The sequence below is a fragment of the Microcebus murinus genome, chromosome 32 (assembly GCF_040939455.1).
Source record: "Microcebus murinus isolate Inina chromosome 32, M.murinus_Inina_mat1.0, whole genome shotgun sequence".
NCBI lineage: Eukaryota > Metazoa > Chordata > Mammalia > Primates > Cheirogaleidae > Microcebus > Microcebus murinus.
This window is the reverse complement of record NC_134135.1, coordinates 3,418,302-3,436,788: the sequence shown is the minus strand read 5'-3', so window position 1 is coordinate 3,436,788 and position 18,487 is coordinate 3,418,302. Positions and strand designations below refer to the sequence as shown.

Below are 18,487 nucleotides of genomic sequence, written 5' to 3'. Positions count from 1 at the left end.
GGCGGAGGGAAGCTCAGGCCCCGCCCACACCCTCGCCGGCCCCGCCCAGGCCTGGGTCTCCTGCGCGCGCAGCATTCTGTGGACCCGGAAGCGGATCGCGTGGAGGGAGTGTGGCGTGGCTGCGCGTGAGTTTCCTTTTATCTACGTTAAGTTTGAACCTCGGCTTCTCAGACTTCCCGCGCTTCCATACCTGGGATCTGGAGTGTCTTACAGACCTTAAATCCTCACAGCATTCCCTTCTCCCCAAGTAAGTCAGGCGTCGCCCCGGGTGCGGGGTCGCCTCGGTTGGAGAAAATCACTGAGAGGCTTTTCCTGTCCCCAGTCTTTCTGCCTTCAGGCCGCGAGACGCCTCCTTTGGCGCCGTTTTCCTGCTTGAAACAGGTTCCTACCTCTCCTCCCGCCTGAGCCATGTAAAGTCCTCACCCTCAGGTGGATTCAGGCCCTTCGGGTCCCCAAGCCTCGCCCTTCTGGGCCCCTGGGGGGCGGCGCCGCAGCCCAGTCCTGGGGAAGCCCTGTCCTCTCCCTGGTCCGGGGATTCTGCAGACCCCCCTCACCCCCCCTTCCTCCTTGGGCCGGGCCCTTCTGCTCCCCAGGACTCTTAGCAGTCACCCCTTCCTGCGATTCCGCGTTGGGGGAGGTGACCATGGTCCCTTCTGGAGACAGCCAGTGTCGTTGGTCCCAAATGACGCCCACTGGGAAATGCCGCCCTTCTTGGAGTCGGACATCTCACCGCGTTCCCCTCCCTTTGACTGTGGGCACGGGATCAGGAGAGACAGACTGGGAGGAAACAGAAAAACTGAGAATGCGCAAAACAGAATGCAAAGTCCAGGATGGGTGAAACATTTACAAAGAGACAGTAGGACTGAAAGAAGGATCTGGGAAAGTAGCAGGGGTAGAAAAGCGACAGGAGAAATGCAGAGAAGGGCTTGATCTCGCGAGAGATGAATTTCAGCAAAATAAGGACAGGGGCAGCCAAGGGGCAGGCACCTCAGACAGAAAGTGGGGGGAGACAGCAGCATGGTGCTGGGACAGTAAGAGGGGCCACCTGGTGACAAGAAGAGCAGAGGGGGAACCAAGGAGGGAGGGAGTGTAGGGACCTGGGGGTGGCAGAGCCTGGGACTGAGAGATTGTGCAGGGAAGAGGGAGTTTACCAGGGAGAGCAGAGGGGGAGCAGAGACAGGGAAGAAAGAGACAGAAATACATGGAGAGTGGGGACATGAAAAGACTGGGGAGAAAGAAACAAGAGGTGAAGCAAGTTTCCAGAGTGGAGGACAGGCAGAAGAGAAGGAATAGAGAGAGGGAAGAAGGGGAGAAAGAGCAGAAGAGGAGAGGGTCTGAAACTCAGGGGGAAAACACAGAAAGAAAAAAAAGAGCTAGAAGAAGAAGGTGAGATTGAGAGATAGGGCATGAATGAGGGAGGGATGCACACAGTAATGAGAAAAGTGGGGGTACACTGGGAGCAGTCAAGTGGTAAGATGATTGAATATGATGATTAAGTTGTGACCTGTTGATTTTTCTCTATATAATATAATAAGTTTTAGTTTAAATGAGAATGAGAATTGTCAAATTCCTGTTTATAAGGTTGGTGCATTTGATATTTATGACATCAGAGGTTTGCTTCTACTTGTAATCCATATTCAGCCAGAGGAAAGTGACTTGACTTATTCAGTTGTGGGTAATCTCTTCCCTTTTCCTCTTATGGGATAGGGTATGGGAAGTGAAGCAGGCAGGAAGTGATGGAGTCCATTCCTGCAGGATGCCTTTTAAAAGAGAAATTTTTTTGATAGAGGTAGGCTCTTGCTATGTTGTCCAGGCTGGTCTTGAATTCCTGGCCTCATGCAATTCTTTCCTGTTAGCCTCTGAAAGTGCTGGGATTACAGGCATAACCCCATATGTTGCCTTTCAAAAGGAACGTTGAAAATGGTTTTGTGCTTATTTTATAATGGATTTCCTTTCTTTTCTAGTTCTTTTTTATTTTATTAACTATTTTTTGAAGCTTGACATGATTTTTAGTTTATTCAATTTGTATTTTTTCTATATATAATTATTTCTGAAGTAGGGTTTGTAGTATATTTTCATATTTTTTTCTTTGACCCCAGAATTTATTAGTATTCTTCAAAAAGAATTTCAAAATTGTTTCTCTTTAAAATAAATTGTGTCCAGTTTGTTTGTTTATTTATTTATTCTCTCTATTCTTTCCATGATGACATTTTATTTTTTTAAATACTTAGGGTCTGGTTCTGTTGCTCAGGTTGGAAAGTGACATAATCATAGCTCACTGCAGCCTCCAACTACTGCGCTTGCATTATGTTCCTGTCTCCTAGCCTGTATAGTCTCTGAGATTACAGATGTTAGTCCCCACACCTGGCTGGTCTTTAGTATATACTAGAAACATTCTTTGGGATCTAATGTATAATTTTAGATTGTTTCATTATATGCTTCTTAAAGATACCAATGACCCATTTTTCACCTTAACATCAAAACTTAGTTGAAGTAGCTAGTCTGGTATTCAATTTTCTTTCCTCATGTCATCTGTTAAAAATAGTGAGATGTTAGCTCCTAAAACATTCACCCAGATTGACCTATCTCAATTTGCTTTCCTGCTCGCCTCTGCTTACATTTCCCTGTTTGGGTATTCCACACTTTTTCTCTTTATCCCCTCAGCAGCCCAACTCCTCTTTTATCTTTCTTCTACAAGAGCTTTTCTTGTCCTGCTTTGAGCCCCAAGAAAAGAGATCTGCTGCTGACCCAGCCCCCTGCCTCCAGGCCTGTGGTCTGTGCTCAGTAGTGACTGGGAATGGTCTGTCCCTTCTCCTGGTTCTTGCTGGCCCTGCGATTGTGTCCCGCTTGCCAGCCACACTAGCAGTCTCATGAGGGTGTGGCCTCCTTCCTCCACGGTGTCATCAATATTTACTTGAAGGGAATTATTTTCATCAGAGTACCCATATGCTGGTAATTTCCATTAAGACACACACAGACACACACACACACACACACACACACACACACACACACACACACGGAGTGAAGCTCTTTTCCCCTCCATCATTAAAATACAAATTGTCCATGAAATACGTATTTACTTTAGTAAATACCCTTCTTCTATGTTCCAGTTAAAAGCTAAAAACTTGCTTATATTCTATCTTCAATTCTTGCCTTCAGTTCCCTCGACTCCATCCAATCAAGCTTCCACATCCACTATTCCACTGATAGTTTCCTTTTCAGAGTCACCAGTGATCTCCCCATTTCTGAACCAGTATTTAATTTTCTGTCTTTTTATTTTTCTCTTGTCCGCAACACATTGCACAGCTGGTCTCCATCTCTCTTTTATTTTCCCTTTGCCTTAAGGATGTGCTACGAACCATCAGAACAGTATCTGATTTAATTTTCTTGTCACCTCCCTGATGACTTTACACTTTCCTCTTCTGGTGTGTCCTGAACTCGCCATTCCCTCAATGTGCGCGTGACCCACAGCCTAGTCCTTGAGCCTCTTCTCATCTCAGTCCACACGCACTGCCTTTCCTAGTCGTCTCTTCTCGTGGTTTAGCCCCACTGACATGTCAGCATTTCCCTTGCACACCTCTGCCCCGAACTGCAGACTCCTGCGTCCAGCTGTGTCCTCCACTCTCTGCTGGGCTAACAGGCATCTGCCCCTTCGCATGTCCAAAGGGACCTTCTGAACTCCCCCAAACGTGTTCCCCTTTCGTCCCCACATATCAGGTGAGAGTGACCCTGTACTTCCTGGGGCTTGGCTGAACCTATCAGCTTGTATTTTAAATAATTAACGTAATTACATGATTTGTAAATGTTGTAGTGTGTAATATAAAGAAAAAAAATCACATGTTCACAGGATATGGGTGAGGGTATCCGTAGTTTCTAAACTTCTGTTGCGATGTGGAAGGGAAACGTGTGCAGACCTGGCCCTCCCTGCTCTGCTCCCCCAGGACACCTCTGGCCTCATCTCCTGCTTGTGTCGTCCTCGCTCTGCTCCAGCCTCGCAGGCCTCTTCCCTTTTCCTGGGCACGAGGTGGCTCCTGCCTCAGGGCTTCCACGTGGGCAGTCTGTCTGCCCAGAACTCTCTGGACTCCGTCCTGGAGGTGGAAACATCCTTCCTTGCCCAGGTCATTGTCCTGGTATCCCCTTCTCAGTGGAGGCATCTCTGACTTCCCCCAGTTTAAGATTCCAGCCACACCCTCACCCCCCACACTGGTCCATATTGCCTGTTCTGTGTGTTTCTTTTTGTTCCTTTGCCGTTCACTGTCTGGATACTGGTGGCACCAAGTCCCCAAGGGGACAAGAGCAGAGGGAGGTGTGCTGGGCTTGTCCCCGAGCTCACGCCTGGCTGCACGTTAGGGTGCTAAGGCTTTGCAGATACATCCCTGTGCCCCCTTTGCAGAGATTCCCACTCCCATAGTCACGTTGGGACCCTCCTTCAGTATATTTACAGTGCCCCGCGTGGCTCCAGTGCGTGTCCAGCGTCGAGTGTCCAGGCTCAGTTTCTTTTATTTCTATGGGCAGAGACCAGCCTGCGGTCCATGCAGGGGTGAGGGGGCCGTGCTCTGCATCAGGTTTGGTCAGGGCCACACCTGTGCCCTGGAGGGGAGCCCAGCCCAGCCCAGCTCCCCCCTGCTGCAGCGTGAGTGTGGGCTTCCATAAGGGGGGCGAGTTCTGCACAATAGGGTCAAAAACTCACTTGTTGGGCTTCCTGTGGGAGGTTTTTATCCTTGCATCCCTCCTGGTGCAGTGGGTCGCAGAGGACCCTCTCTCTGCAGGGTGAGGTCTGTCTTTGTGTGTGCTGTAGCACAGGAAGGGGCTGTGTGGTTTCTTACGTTTAATCCTCCTATTTTTCACATTCAGGATTGACTGCTAACGACTCATGTTGGGTGAGGAAGACGCCTGGAAGCGGGCCAGGAGGAAAGGAAAGGAGTCAGGAATGGCTCTGGCTCAGGTAAGGTGATGTTCTCAGTGGGTGGCTCTGTGTCTCCCTCCTTTCTGACATGCCGGGCACTGGAGTTGCTGATCTTCTGTGACTCTGCAGCGTCCTGCCTGTTGTGTTTGCTCACACTCACCCGTGCCCTCCCTCAGTCCCTGTCACCTCCACTCAGATTCCATCTCACTGTGACCCAGTGACAGGACCCTGTGGAGAGGCTCCATTGGACACGGTCCTGGGAAGGGCTTCTCACCCAGGCAGGGGTTGGAGATGGGGTGTGGCCCTGTGGCGTCAGTGCTGTCGGGCAGCAGGGCCTGTTCAGGGGCCACGGCTGGATGCACTGTCAGCTCTCTGTAGACTGGGATTGGAGAAGCTGCCCTTGAATCATGGGTAATGCGCACAGACACCTGCTGAATGCTCTAAAAAGAGAATAATCAGGAGAAATTCTTTCTGAATCATTATATTACATTTGTATCTAAATCAGTGAGTCACTGACTCAAACTCTTAGTGACAGAGTGGAATGGAAAGTTAGACACAGACATCAGTGATGGAGGATTCTTTCATTCCATCATCTGTTTTTACTATAACATAGATGTCAAATAGCAGAAGCTTCATTAAACTATTCTCAGACAGTCCATACCACAGATACCGTGGTGTTCCTGCAGGGACTCTTGTGCGACAGGCGTTTTAGCTAAGAGTGGTTATAATTTTGCTCAGACTGAGGAACAGAACTTCTTTGCCATTAGAGAAGATGGAACTTTATTTTGTTTTGCCAATTATTATTAAATATTCCATTTTTCTTGAAACATCCCACGGCATATATTTATTTTATAGTAAAACTCCAAACAAACATGCTGAGCTTAGGTGCTAAGGCATAGAGCACCGCCCGTCCTGTCTAGCCTTCCACCCTCCTCACGTGCTAGTGGGGAATCAGTGTTGCCAGTTTTGTGGAGAGAGCACAAGTCCTGTGGAAACGTCGGCTTCATTGTGAGATTAAAAGGTAAAGTTCTTCAGGGAATGCTTTGTTATGACATTTTGACCTGCAAGCTTCAAAAATGTATGTGTTTATTGTTAGAAAACATTGATGAAGAGCTTGCTCTGGGATTCTATGCTCTTTTTGGAGCCTTCTGCTAGTGAAGACAGGTGGATATTTTAACTTTCCCAGTGTTACAAAGAATGCCACAGTGGCTGCCTCTGAACAAGCCAACTTCACTCTAGATATCAGAGGATTCCTCCAGATTGGGCATTTGAAAGAGTGATTGCTGCTTCTAGGATGGTGCATTTCCTACCTTGCTACGTCTGGCAACATTCCATCCCCACCTCAGCTGCAAAGGTTTACCCTCTCCCACCAACAACACAACATATTTCCCCTTCGTTAAACAAAACTTGCCACTGTGTTCCTTTTACATTTTTGAATTCTGGGCAAATGACAATCCCCTTTCTCTCCTACATTTTCTGATTACTCACGATTATGATGACCTTTCATGACCTGTGGGTATGTATATATAAGATGGATTTTATATATTGCTCCATTTTCTTTTCTTGTATATTAAGAGCTATTTTATAGCCCGTGGTTTAATTCAATGTATATGATTTGTTATCCTTCTGTAAGTTGTAGATTTTTTTTGCATGAAACAAAATCCTTCTGTGATTCAAGTCCCTAATTTTGTTGTGTGTCCGTTTTATCTTGCTTTGGAAGACCTCACTTGGTCCATGGATACAAAATGGTATGATTCATTTAGATCTAGTAGTTTAGTATTTTGTTTGTGTGTCTTATTAATTTGGATTTTTGTGTATATATTGTACATACTTTAATTGATTTAAGGTTTCAAATAATATATATCGTAAGTTTCCATGCAGTTTATCAAAGGATTCGAGTTTTTGTTGTTGTTCAGAATTACATTGCTTCTGCTTTGAGAGAACACAGGCCTACCATTTCACTCTTTTGGTTGCATCTTTTGAAGGACAAAAGTTTTCCAGTTGGAGATAGTCCCCTTTTTCTATGTTTGCTATTCTGCCTATGCTTTTGGTGTTATATGCAAGAAATCGTTGCCAAATTTAATGCTCTGAAATTTCCTTCTGTTCCTAGTCCATCTTTCACTGTGTCAATGTCATGTATTATATTGACTGACTTTCTTCTCCTGAACCACCCTTGCATTCCTAGTGTGTATCACACTTGCTCATGGCCTATGACTCTTTTAATGTACTGTACAATTTGGTTTCCTAGTATTTTTTTGAAAACTTTTTCGTATTTTTTAGAGACATTGTCTATTGTGTCAACCAAGCTGGAGTACAGTGGCATGATCATAGCTTACCATAACCTTGAATTCCTGGGCTGTAGTTATCATCCTGCCTCATCCTCTTAAGTTGGTAGGACAAGTACATGCCACCACATCCAGCTAATTTTTAAAATATTTTGTTGAGATATGGGGTCTTGCTATGTTACCCAGGTTGTTTGAAACTCCTCAGCTCAAGACATCCTTCCTCCTCTGCCTCCTAAAATGCTGGGAGTACAGGCATGAACCACTACACTCAGCCTCTTGAGGACTTTTTCATCAGTATTCATCAGAAACATTGTGTAGTTTTGTTTTCTTGTAATATGTGTGCCTGGCTTGTATCAGAGCTATGGTGGTGTCACAGAATGAAATTTTTTTGTGTTCCCTTTCTACCATCATTTGGAAATGAGAAGGATTGGTGTTAATTTATCATTAAAAGTTTGATAGAATTGTGCAGTGATTATGAATTTTGCATCTGGTTCTAGACTCTTGGATGGGAGATTTTTATTAATATCCATAGTATTTATAGGTGTGTATAGATTTTTTATTTCTTTTTGACTCAATAGGTTGTGTGTATTTTTACAAGATGGATCAATTTCTTCTAGCTTATGTAATTTGTTGGCATATGCTTGACTGTACTTGTCTTTTACACTCTTTCTTCTTACTGTGACATGCAGGTGGTGCGTGCAATGCCTAATTCCCTTAGGCTGTCTTTATTTTTCTTCATTCTGCTTTTTCTTTTGCTCCTTTTTCTGTTTCCTGTTTATTTCTTCTACCTGGTCACGTCAACTTTCAAGGCGCACTAGTATGTTTTTCAATTCAGTTATTACTGTACTTTTCAGTTCCAGAATTTCTCTTCTGTTTTGTATAGTTCTAGTTCTGATGATAATCTCATTTTGTTCATATTACACATTGTTTTTCCGATGTGGTGAAGTCCATATGTGCTCTCTTAATTTGTTGAATATCCTTGTAACTCTTACTTTGAATTCTTTGCATGGTAATTCAAAAAATCTTCATTTCTTTAGTGTCAGTTTGTGGTGATTTATTTGGTCCTATGTATGGGTTTTATTTCCTTTGTATTTTTTTTTTTTTTTTTTTTTTTTTTTTTTTTGAGACAGAGTCTCACTTTGTTGCCCAGGCTAGAGTGAGTGCCGTGGCGTCAGCCTGGCTCACAGCAACCTCAATCTCCGGGGCTCAGCGATCCTACTGCCTCAGCCTCCCGAGTAGCTGGGACTACAGGCATGCACCACCATGCCCGGCTAATTTTTTGTATTATATATATTAGTTGGCCAATTAATTTATTTCTATTTTTGGTAGAGACGGGGTCTCGCTCAGGCTGGTTTCGAACTCCTGACCTTGAGCAATCCACCCGCCTCGGCCTCCCAAAGTGCTAGGATTACAGGCGTGAGCCACCACGCCCGGCCTTCCTTTGTATTTTACATATGTCATTATCTACTGTTGGGACTTCAGCTTTTCACAAATTAGGCACTTGTGTCCTGTTTTTGTCTTCCTTCATTTAGAGAGGACACTGCTTATGTAGCCCGACTAGACATTCTGGAGACCTCTCAAGACTTTCTGAGGATGTGTCCTCGCTAGGCTTTTGGTTATAATCTAACTGAACAGATTTTTCCATTGCAACCATTTTCTACTCAGAAGCTCTTCTGTTGTCTGCCTGGTAGTCTGCAGCCTTGTTGGTGCTCTAGCAAACTGTGGTCTGGGTCTCCCCCTAGTGTCCTACCCGTGCTTCTGCGGTACTTGTTTATAATGATGGCCTTTATTTTCAGTAGCTCCCAGGCCCAGTGTGCTTTTACTTTCAGTGATTATGTTCATCCAAGATAGAAACTTGTCCCTCCAGTAGTCCCCTGAAAATCAGCATGTGGGACGGATGTTCCCATACTTTTCGTCCCCTGCAAGAAATCAGGACTTAGGGGTTTCTTCAAAATGTTGTCACATCACCGCAGGGTAGTGCCTCTGGCAAGGTGTCTCAATAGTTCCCATTAGGCATCCATTAGGGGTTCCAACCTCTTAAGTGATTCCTAAACTTCACACAGGCAGTTGCTCTGTATGTTGTTATCTGTGTGTGTCTCCGTGTCTGGGATTTGCTGTTCCTCTCTCTTACTGATACCACCTCATGAATATACTTTTATAATTTCCTTACATAAGCCTGGAAATTTCTTTTAATTAGGTGCCATGATATATTTGCTAGTGGAAATGTCAGATGTACCATGTGTATGTGTCTGTTTAATGAGAGCTGCTAAGGAAAGAATATGGTTGTCAGTATATTGGTATTAGTTTTTATACTTAAACAGCATTCTTTTTCTAGGTTACAGTCATGTCTGTTAATTTTAACAAATCTGAGTCTTTATTTCCTTCCCCGCTCCCTTTTTTTCCCCACTATTTTCCTCTTTATTGGTCCCTGTTCTGATATCCTGGGCAGTGGTGTTGGGGTGGAGCCCTGGCCACCCCACTTTTCTCCATCTTAATTAAATGAGATGCATCCTGTGCTTACTGGGATCATGATATTTGGTGAGGTATCCTTGCTTATTAGGGAGTTTTTTCCCATATTTATTTTTTGGCCTGATTTTTAACTATCTAATGATTATTTCAGGTATGTAGTATTGTGATTCATTTTTTATAAATCTATATCTGTTTTTTTGTTTTTTTCTATTTCTAAGAGACAGGGTCTCATTTTGTTGCCCAGGGTGGGGTACAGAGCCATGATCAGAGCTCACTTCAGCCTGCAACTCCTGAGTTTAAGTAATCCTCCTACCTCAGCCTCCCAAATAGCTGGGACTACAGGTGCACATCTCCACAGCTGGCTAATATTTAATTTTCTGGTAGAGGCAGGTTCTCATTATGTTGCCCAGTCTGGGCTTGACCTCCTGGCCTTAAGCCGTCCTCCCACCTTGGCCTCCCAAAGTGGTGGGATTACAGATGTGAGCCAGTGCACTGTCCTAATCTAAATTTGTTAAAGTAATGTATGATATTGAAACTTTTAATTTCTTGTGTAATGATTTTATTACAGGAATAATCTATTTTAATACATTCCAATGGGTTTTTTGATAATGCCTGTGTATCTAAACTTAACTGCATAAAGTTGTATCCATGTTTTTGAATGTATGTATTTAATAGGCATTAGAATTCAAGTTTGAGTTGTTTCCACGTCTTTGCAATTGTGAATTGTGCTGCTTTAAACATTCGAGTGTAGGTGTCTTTTTCACAGAGTGACATTTGTTCTTTTGGGTAGATGCCCAGTAATGGGATTGCTGGGTCAAATGATAAATCTACTTATTTCGCTTTAAGGTATCTCCATATTGCTTTCCACAGAGATAGAACTAGGTTGCAGTCCCACCAACAATGTAGGAGAGTTCCTGTCTCTCCACACCCACGCCAACATTTATTGTTTTGGGACTTGTCAGGCAGATGGGGTGGGGAGGGAATGGATATATACATACGTAATGAGTGTGATGCACGCCAACTGGGGGATGGACACGCTTGAAGCTTTGACTCGGGGGAGGGGAGCAAGGGAAATATACGTAACATCAACATTTATACCCTCATAATATGCTGGGAAAAATAAAAGAATTCATGTTTCTACACTTTTTTATGTTGTACTATTTTCAAGTTTTTTTAAATTATTATTTCATAATATTACAGGGGTACTGGTGTTTTGGTTACGTGGATTGCTTTTTTTACAGCTTGAGTCGAGGTTATAAGTGTGTCCATGACTCACGTAGTGTACATTGTATCCATTAGGTTTCATTTCACCCATCCCCTTCGTCCCCCTTTCACCTGCTTGATTTCCTTTGAGTTTTACTTCCATATGTGCACTGGAGTGCTGATCGGTTAGTTTTAATGTAACGATGAGTATGTGTGGTGTTTGTTTTTTCATTCTTGTGCTCTTTCACTTAGGAAAATATTGTTCCAGGTGTTACAATGGGTAATAACTCCTCTTTTTTTTTCTTATGGCTCTGTAGTACTCCATGGTACACATATACCACATTTTATTAATCCACTTATGAATTAATGTGTGTTTTGGGTCGATTCCACATTTTTGCAAATGTAAATTGGGCTGCAATGAACATCTTAGTGCAAGTGTCTTCTTTATAAAAGGACATTTTTTTCTTTGGGTGAATACCCAGTAGTGGAATTGAAGGATCAAATGGAAAGTCTACTTTTAGTTCCTTGAGGTATCTCCATAATAATTTCCATAGAGGCTGTACTAGTTTGCAATCCCATCAACAGTGTATAAGTGTTTGTTTCTCTCTGCATCCACACCAGCATCTATTGTTTGGAGACTTTTTGATAAAAGCCATTCTCACTGGAGTTAGTTGATATGTCATAGTGGTTTTTATGTGCCTTTCCCTAATAATTGGAGATGTTGAGCATTTTTTCATGTGGATTGGCCATTAGTCTGTTTTCTATGTGAAAGCTCTGTTCATGTCTTTTGCCCTGTTTTTAATGAGGTTGTTTGATTTTTTTCTTGGTGGTTGTTTCAGTTCTTTGCCATTTCTAGTGATTAGCCCTTTATCAATTGGATATCATGCAAATATTTTCTCCCATTCTGTAGGTTTTCTATTCCCTCTACTGTTTCATTGGCTGTGTAGGAGGTTTTTAATTTAACCAAGTCCCATTTATTAATTTTTATTCTTGTTGTGATTGTAATTGGGGTCGTCTTCTAAATTCTTTGCCTAGGCCAACATCTAGAAGAGTTTTTCCAACATTTTCTCCTAGGTTTCTTATAGTTTCATGTCTTACATTTAAGTCTGTTATCCATCAGGAATTTATTTATGTCAGTGGTGAGAGATAAGGATCCTGTTTCAATCTTCTACATGTGGCTGTCTAATTTTCCAGCACCATTTATTGAATACTGATTTTTCACCGCATATATTGTCTGCTTTGTCAAAGATCAGATGGCTATATGTGGGGGGTTTTATATTTGGGTCTTCTGTTCTGTTACATTGGGCTGTGTGGAGGGTTTTATATCTGCGTTCTCTGTTCTGTTACATTGGTTTATGTCCAGATTTTGTGCCAGTCGTATGCTGTTTTATTTACTATAGCCTTGTAGTATAGCTTGAAGTCTGGTGAAGTGATTCCTCCTGATTTGTTCCTTTTGCTTAAGGTTGATTTGGCTATTGAAGCTCTTTTCTAGTTCCATACAAAGTGTAGAAGTACTTTTTTGTAGATCTACAAAAAATGACCTTGGTATATTGGTGGAGGTTGCATTGAATCTGTGCATCACTTTGGGTAGTATGGGCATTTTAACAATGTTGATTTTGCCAATCCATGACCATGATTTGTTTTTCCAGTTGTTTTCATCCTCTGCAGTTTCCTTCCTTAGTGATTCATAGTTCACCTTATACAGATCTTTCACCTTCTTGGTTGGATATTTTCCTGGGTATTTCATTTTCTCTGTTTTTATTGTGAAATTTATTGAGTTTTTTTATTTGATTCACAGCTTGATGTTGCTATATAGAGATACTACTGATATGTGTACATTTATTTTGTAACCTGAGACTTTGATGAATTTATTTATCAATTCCTGGAGACTCTTGGCAGAATCTTTGGGGTTTTCTAGATATAAGATCATATCATGAGTAGGAGTGATAGTTTGACCTCTTTTTTCCCCATTTGGTCACCATTCTTCTCCTTCACTTGCCTGGGTAGGACTTGCAGCACTATGTGGAATAAAAGTGGTTACAGTGGACATCCTTGTCTTGTTCTAGTTTTGAAACACCAGCTCACAGGTAGCTCCCAAATTGTGCTCCTCTGTTCCCTCACAAGTCCCTAAGGGAAGAAGTGTGGGCCTCGCTCTCTGTGATGACCTCAGCGTGAAGTGCACACCACCTTAGAGAAGCAGCAGTTGATGAGCTTGGGTTGTTTGAGGAAACTTGCTAGTATAATTGTCATAAGAGTTGCCTAAAATAGTATTAAAATTATGTAAGAGTACTCAGCTTTGGGTCTAGTAGAAAATGCCACTGCGTGCATCCATTTTGAAAGAGTTAAGAGATTACATTGAAGGTTCCCTGTTAAAACAGGGAACTACTCTAATCTGATCAACATACTGCTTTTAGAACAAAGGTTTTCAACCTAGTAGAGATAGTAGGATGCAGGGAAAATGATATCACCAAAGAGTGTTTTATTTATTTCTCTTTACAAATAATATTCTTTTTGCATTCAACATCCTTATCTAGGTGTTATCACAATTTATGAGTGTAAGAAGCAGAACTCCATATCCTTATATTAATATAAGAGGTTTCACTGGAGTCTGAAAAAAATAATAAAAGATATTCCAAACTACACAGAAGAACAGCCAGATGGAAAGGATGTATTGCGCAAAGTGTGGAAGGAAGTGGCTCAGAGCTTCCATGCCATCTTTGCAAGCACCACCCTCTGGGAACCTTTCCCTTTTCACCTGTCTGCAAGGTCCTTTGAACCCTATCCTTTTGGATTTTGTGGAGACATCACTGTATAAGCATGATTGTATATATCACTAGATATTGGTGATCAAGTGAGTTTTCAGCCCGTGTCCTCCCATTGGACGTTGGGGGTGGGAGCTAAGAGTTCTGACCCTGTAATCCAGCCTGGGTATTTCCAGTAACCAGTCCCCAGTCTGAAGGTATGTAGGGGCCTTAGGCTACCACTTACCTCATTAACATATGACCCGTACTGTCCCTCCAGAGATTTCAGGTGAGTTGTATGTCAGGAGGGAGTAGATGACCACAGATATTAATATTTCATAGTATCACAGTGTGGATCTGTGAACCCATTCACTTCAATCAAATCTATTCTTAGGGTTCTCTCCTCATATTATGTGAACATTAGATCTCTCCTTAATAGCCACTTGGTGAAATGTGTTTTTCATTTTAGGGACGGTTGACATTCAGGGATGTGGCCATAGAATTCTCTCCGGAAGAGTGGAAATGCTTAGATCCAAGTCACAGGGCTTTATACAGGGATGTGATGTTGGAGAACTACAGGAACCTGGTCTTCTTGGGTAAGAATAACTTTCTTTTAGAATTCAGAATGTCCTCTTGTGTATCTTTGCATTTTCTTTTGTGAGTCTCCTATGAGCCCCTGCATTGCTTGACTGAGATTAAAGCCCTCTGGATTCAGAAATGAAAAGCGTTATAATGGGGTATCTGGACTTTAACTGCCCCCTTTCTTCACATGTTCTCCCATTTCATGATATATCATTGGATGGTTCCAGAGCTTATGTATGTGTAAAACCTTGTGGCAGATGTTTAAAATATCCAATTTCCTGTTTTTTACCCCTGGGCTTTGAGTCTTTGGTTCTTCAAAGACGACTATATGTCTACATGTTACAGTATTCCCATAGCATTCAAGAAGAGGCATTCAGATGATTGATTTCTGATATATCTTGATATATCCATCTGCAATATCCTTTCTCCTTACTTAAACATAGGGCTGGGATTCTGGAAAAGCCATGGTACCTTATATTCCTTTGTTTCTATAAGCAGGGATTTCTCATTTTGACCTGAGTATCTTCTCCATGTTGGAGCAAGGGAAAGAGCCCTGGACTGTAGAGAGCCAAGTGCAAATAGCAAGAAAATCAGATGAATGGAAACTGATCAAAGGTGTGAGGGCAGGTAAGTGCTCAGATGGATAGAGAGAAAGCTGCTCTTTAAATAGTGCTTGGAAAACTCTATGCAAATCTGACAGTTCTATGGGAAAACAAAAGTTTATATCCTGTGAGCTCTGAAAGGAAATTTTTCTTTTCCTCCACTTCTAACTCTGTTCCTCAGATATGTAACACTTTATCCTTGTACCCTTCAGTGGTGCTCAAACAAAAACAAATGGAAAGTCCCTGTCATGGTGGACAACACTGTGTTATCTGACCTCATGGACCCTTTTGTTGTTGACACTGAGCAGCACAGGAAAGGCTGTTTCAGAAAGGTTGCTTTCTCCCTTGCCCTTTCCTTCTGTAGGTGAGTCCATCTCATGCTAAGTTCGCAGATATATTGATCAGATCTGTGGTCTTCATAGTCCTGATGACTGGACCTCTCCATGTTTCATTCCATTTGATGTGCTTGGAAGACCCAGTCTAGAGATGGAAAACATTGTCTGGTCTTCCTTTGCATTGGTGACTCCAGAAACTTCCTGGGGCTTTCTCAATCTCTTTCTGCCTGGTCAGGTCCCTAAGCCATTTTTGCCACACTTCATGGGTGTGTATGACAAGCAAGTGAGTTGGATCTTCTGAGATTGTCACTCAGCAGAAAATGAAGTCAATAGAAACATCCTGTCTTTGATCTCCTGTCCTACATGGGTACAGATCCTATTCTTTCAGTCTCTTTGTGTGGGTTCTGTTGGCAGAACATGGAATTCATTCTCAAGATACCACAAAATCTGATGCCCATGCATTGTATTTTCTCTTTTCCATTGCTGTATTTTTCTCTTTTCCATTGCATCTCTTTTCCACTCTGAATGTAGGGAGCCTTGGCTCTACCTGATTTTGACTCTTCTTAATTTGTATGATTTTGTTTCAGAAACTGGCTTTCAACATACGCATACACAACATACACACTTCCATTTCCTGTGGAAGTCTGGATCTGTGCTCAGGTATCTTTGCAGTTTCTCTTCTGAGTCTCTAGTTAACCCCTGCATTGCTTGACTGAGATGATAGCCTCAGGGCTGCCTTGTTGGGATAATCCACCTTTAGGATATGCATAACTTCTTGTGGAGTATTCCTTGGAGTGGGTTTAGTGTATAACATAAAATTGATGAAGGAGAACGAGAACACTCTAACTAATGTGATTGAATATCATCCTGCTACATGTGAAGATACCCTTTGAAGCCACTGAGTATAGGTGGGCCGTGATCCTGAGATAAAAAGTATCCAATTAGCCTGACTGATGAGTATTTCCTATTGTTTTTCTAGTTTTTGAGAAACATTACAAAAGTGTCACTGTGACAATGCTGATCACATATACTAATGGTCATCTCCCTTGAGCCAGCAGTCAATGTTGTAGAAATTTCTTCTAGGGAAAATATTATTTAAGGCCACTCCCTCATGTGTAATCTGTTGTTCATGTCACACTTTTCATCCCCTGTATGTGTCACTATTCTCTTTCAAAAACAAAAACTTTGTCATTTTGTCATTGAATCACACCTGTAATAGGCATGGTTTTGAAACATCTTCTGTAGGAAATTTATTAAGTTAAATGATGTCTCCATATTTTAATTCTAGCATAATTTGTTTAAGCCAGTGCAGCTTTCCTCTTGTATAGTTTTATGTATTACATGTGAACTTTTAAAAAATTTATTTAATCAGCAGTTCATATATTCAAGGTAATTTTTATTATAAAGAACAAAATTAAAGGTATACTACCTGATTTCAAACTATATTGCAGAAGTGTAGTATTTATAACAGGATTGTAGTAGCCTAAAAATAGACACATTAATTAGTGAAGCAGAATAAAGAAGAGAAATGAACCAATACACATATGGTGAATGGATTTTTGACAAAGGTGCCAAGAACACACAAGTGAAACACGACGGTCTCTCAGTACACAGTGCTGCAAAAATGATTCCACATGCAGAAGATTGAAACTGGATCCTTATCTCAGATCCTCTACAAGTGCGGTCCATAATGTATCCAGCCATGTAATATGAAAAATAGTATTAACAGTAGCTGGATAGCCCTTTCCAATAGCCCTTGCAGCCGGGCGCGGTGGCTCACGCCTGTAATCCTAGCACTCTGGGAGGCTGAGGCGGGCGGACTGCTCGAGGTCAGGAGTTCGAAACCAGCCTGAGCAAGAGCGAGACCCCGTCTCTACTATAAATAGAAAGAAATTAATTGGCCAACTAATATATATATAAAATTAGCTGGGCATGGTGGCACATGCCTGTAGTCCCAGCTACTCAGGAGGCTGAGGCAGCAGGATTGCTTGAGCCTAGGAAATTGAGGTTGCTGTGAGTTAGGCTGACGCCACAGCACTCACTCTAGCCTGGGCAACAAGCGAGACTCTGTCTCAAAAAAAAAAAAAAAAAAAAAATAGCCCTTGTATAAAAATAAACCACTAGAAGAAATCACAGAGAAAAACATACTTGACATTGGTTTCAATAATCATTTATTTAGTTTTGACCCCAAAAGCTCAGGAAACAGAAGGAAATATAGATGAATATAGATGTGGATTGCACCACACAAAACTGTTTCTTTACAACAAAGGAAACAAGGGAAACTTGGCATCATGAGAAAATATTTACAAGCTGTACATCTGGTAAGAAATTAGTATCCAAAATGTGTAAGAAACTGAACTCAATGGCATGAAAAGAAATAACCCAATTAAAAAATGGTCAAAGGACCTCAAAAGATATTTCTTGAAAGAATACATGCATACGAACAATCAATATATTAAAAAGACTCAACATTAGTAATTATTATGAAAATACAGCTTTAAACCACAATGAGATGCCACTGTACACATGTAATAATAGCTACTGTTGAGAATTGTTGATGAGGATAGGAAATAAAGGAAACTCTTCTATACTGGTGGTGGGAATGTCAATTATTATAGGCATTATGGAAACCTGTATGGTGTTTCCTCTAAAAACTAAAAATAGTATTATTATATGATCCAACAATCTCACTGCTGGTTTTAAATCTAAAGATATGGAATCTGTATGTTTACTGTGGCATTATTAACACAGCCAAGTTATATAGTCAAAGTAAGTGTCCATAAGCAGATGAATAGATACAGAAAATGTGGTGTATAATACAGAGTGGAATACTACTCAGCTTTTGAAAGAAGGAAGTTCAGTTTCCCGCATGTGGAGGAGCATGGATAGCATTTTGCTAACAGAAGGAACCAGTCACAGAAATACAAATGTTGGATATTTTCATTTATATGTGGAATGCAGTTGGAGTAGAGTGTTGGTTATCAGAGGCTGGAGGATAAGGAATAAGTTGGTCAGTGATTACAAAGTTTCAGTTCAACAGCAGGAGTAAGTAATGTTTTGATGGTGATGGCTACAGTTATAAGCTTCATTTCATCATTCCACATTATATAGGTATATCATGATATTACTTTGTTCTCTACAAATATATAAAATTATAATTTGTTTATATATAATAAAAATTTTAAAAACTCAAATTCCAGTTCTTGTACTCTACTGGTTTAAAATGGATGTCCCTGTATATTTCTGAAGAGAAAATTGTTCCCTTTTCCACAAACTATAACTTTTTATAGATGTAGTTACTGATTCCATGTCTGCTTGTTTTTAATAGATTATTAGGATGTTTTACTAATTATTTTTTTTT

General features: G+C 41.5%; 1 protein-coding gene across 5 annotated transcripts in view; it reads left to right on the top strand.

Annotated features, from left to right (window-relative positions):
- Positions 1-38: 38 nt before the first annotated feature.
- The window catches only part of LOC105874735 (uncharacterized), a 38,627-nt gene continuing 20,178 nt past the window's right edge, over positions 39-18,487 (top strand). The window contains exons 1-4 of one of the 5 annotated variants that reach the window (XM_020283413.2): positions 40-247; positions 4,858-4,948; positions 14,077-14,203; positions 14,685-14,816. In XM_020283413.2, coding sequence (XP_020139002.1) covers positions 4,877-4,948; positions 14,077-14,203; positions 14,685-14,816 — 331 coding nt within the window. In that variant the 5' untranslated portion in view covers positions 40-247; positions 4,858-4,876. The other 4 variants (XM_012770861.3, XM_020283414.2, XM_012770862.3 and 1 more) reach the window with 4 other exon arrangements.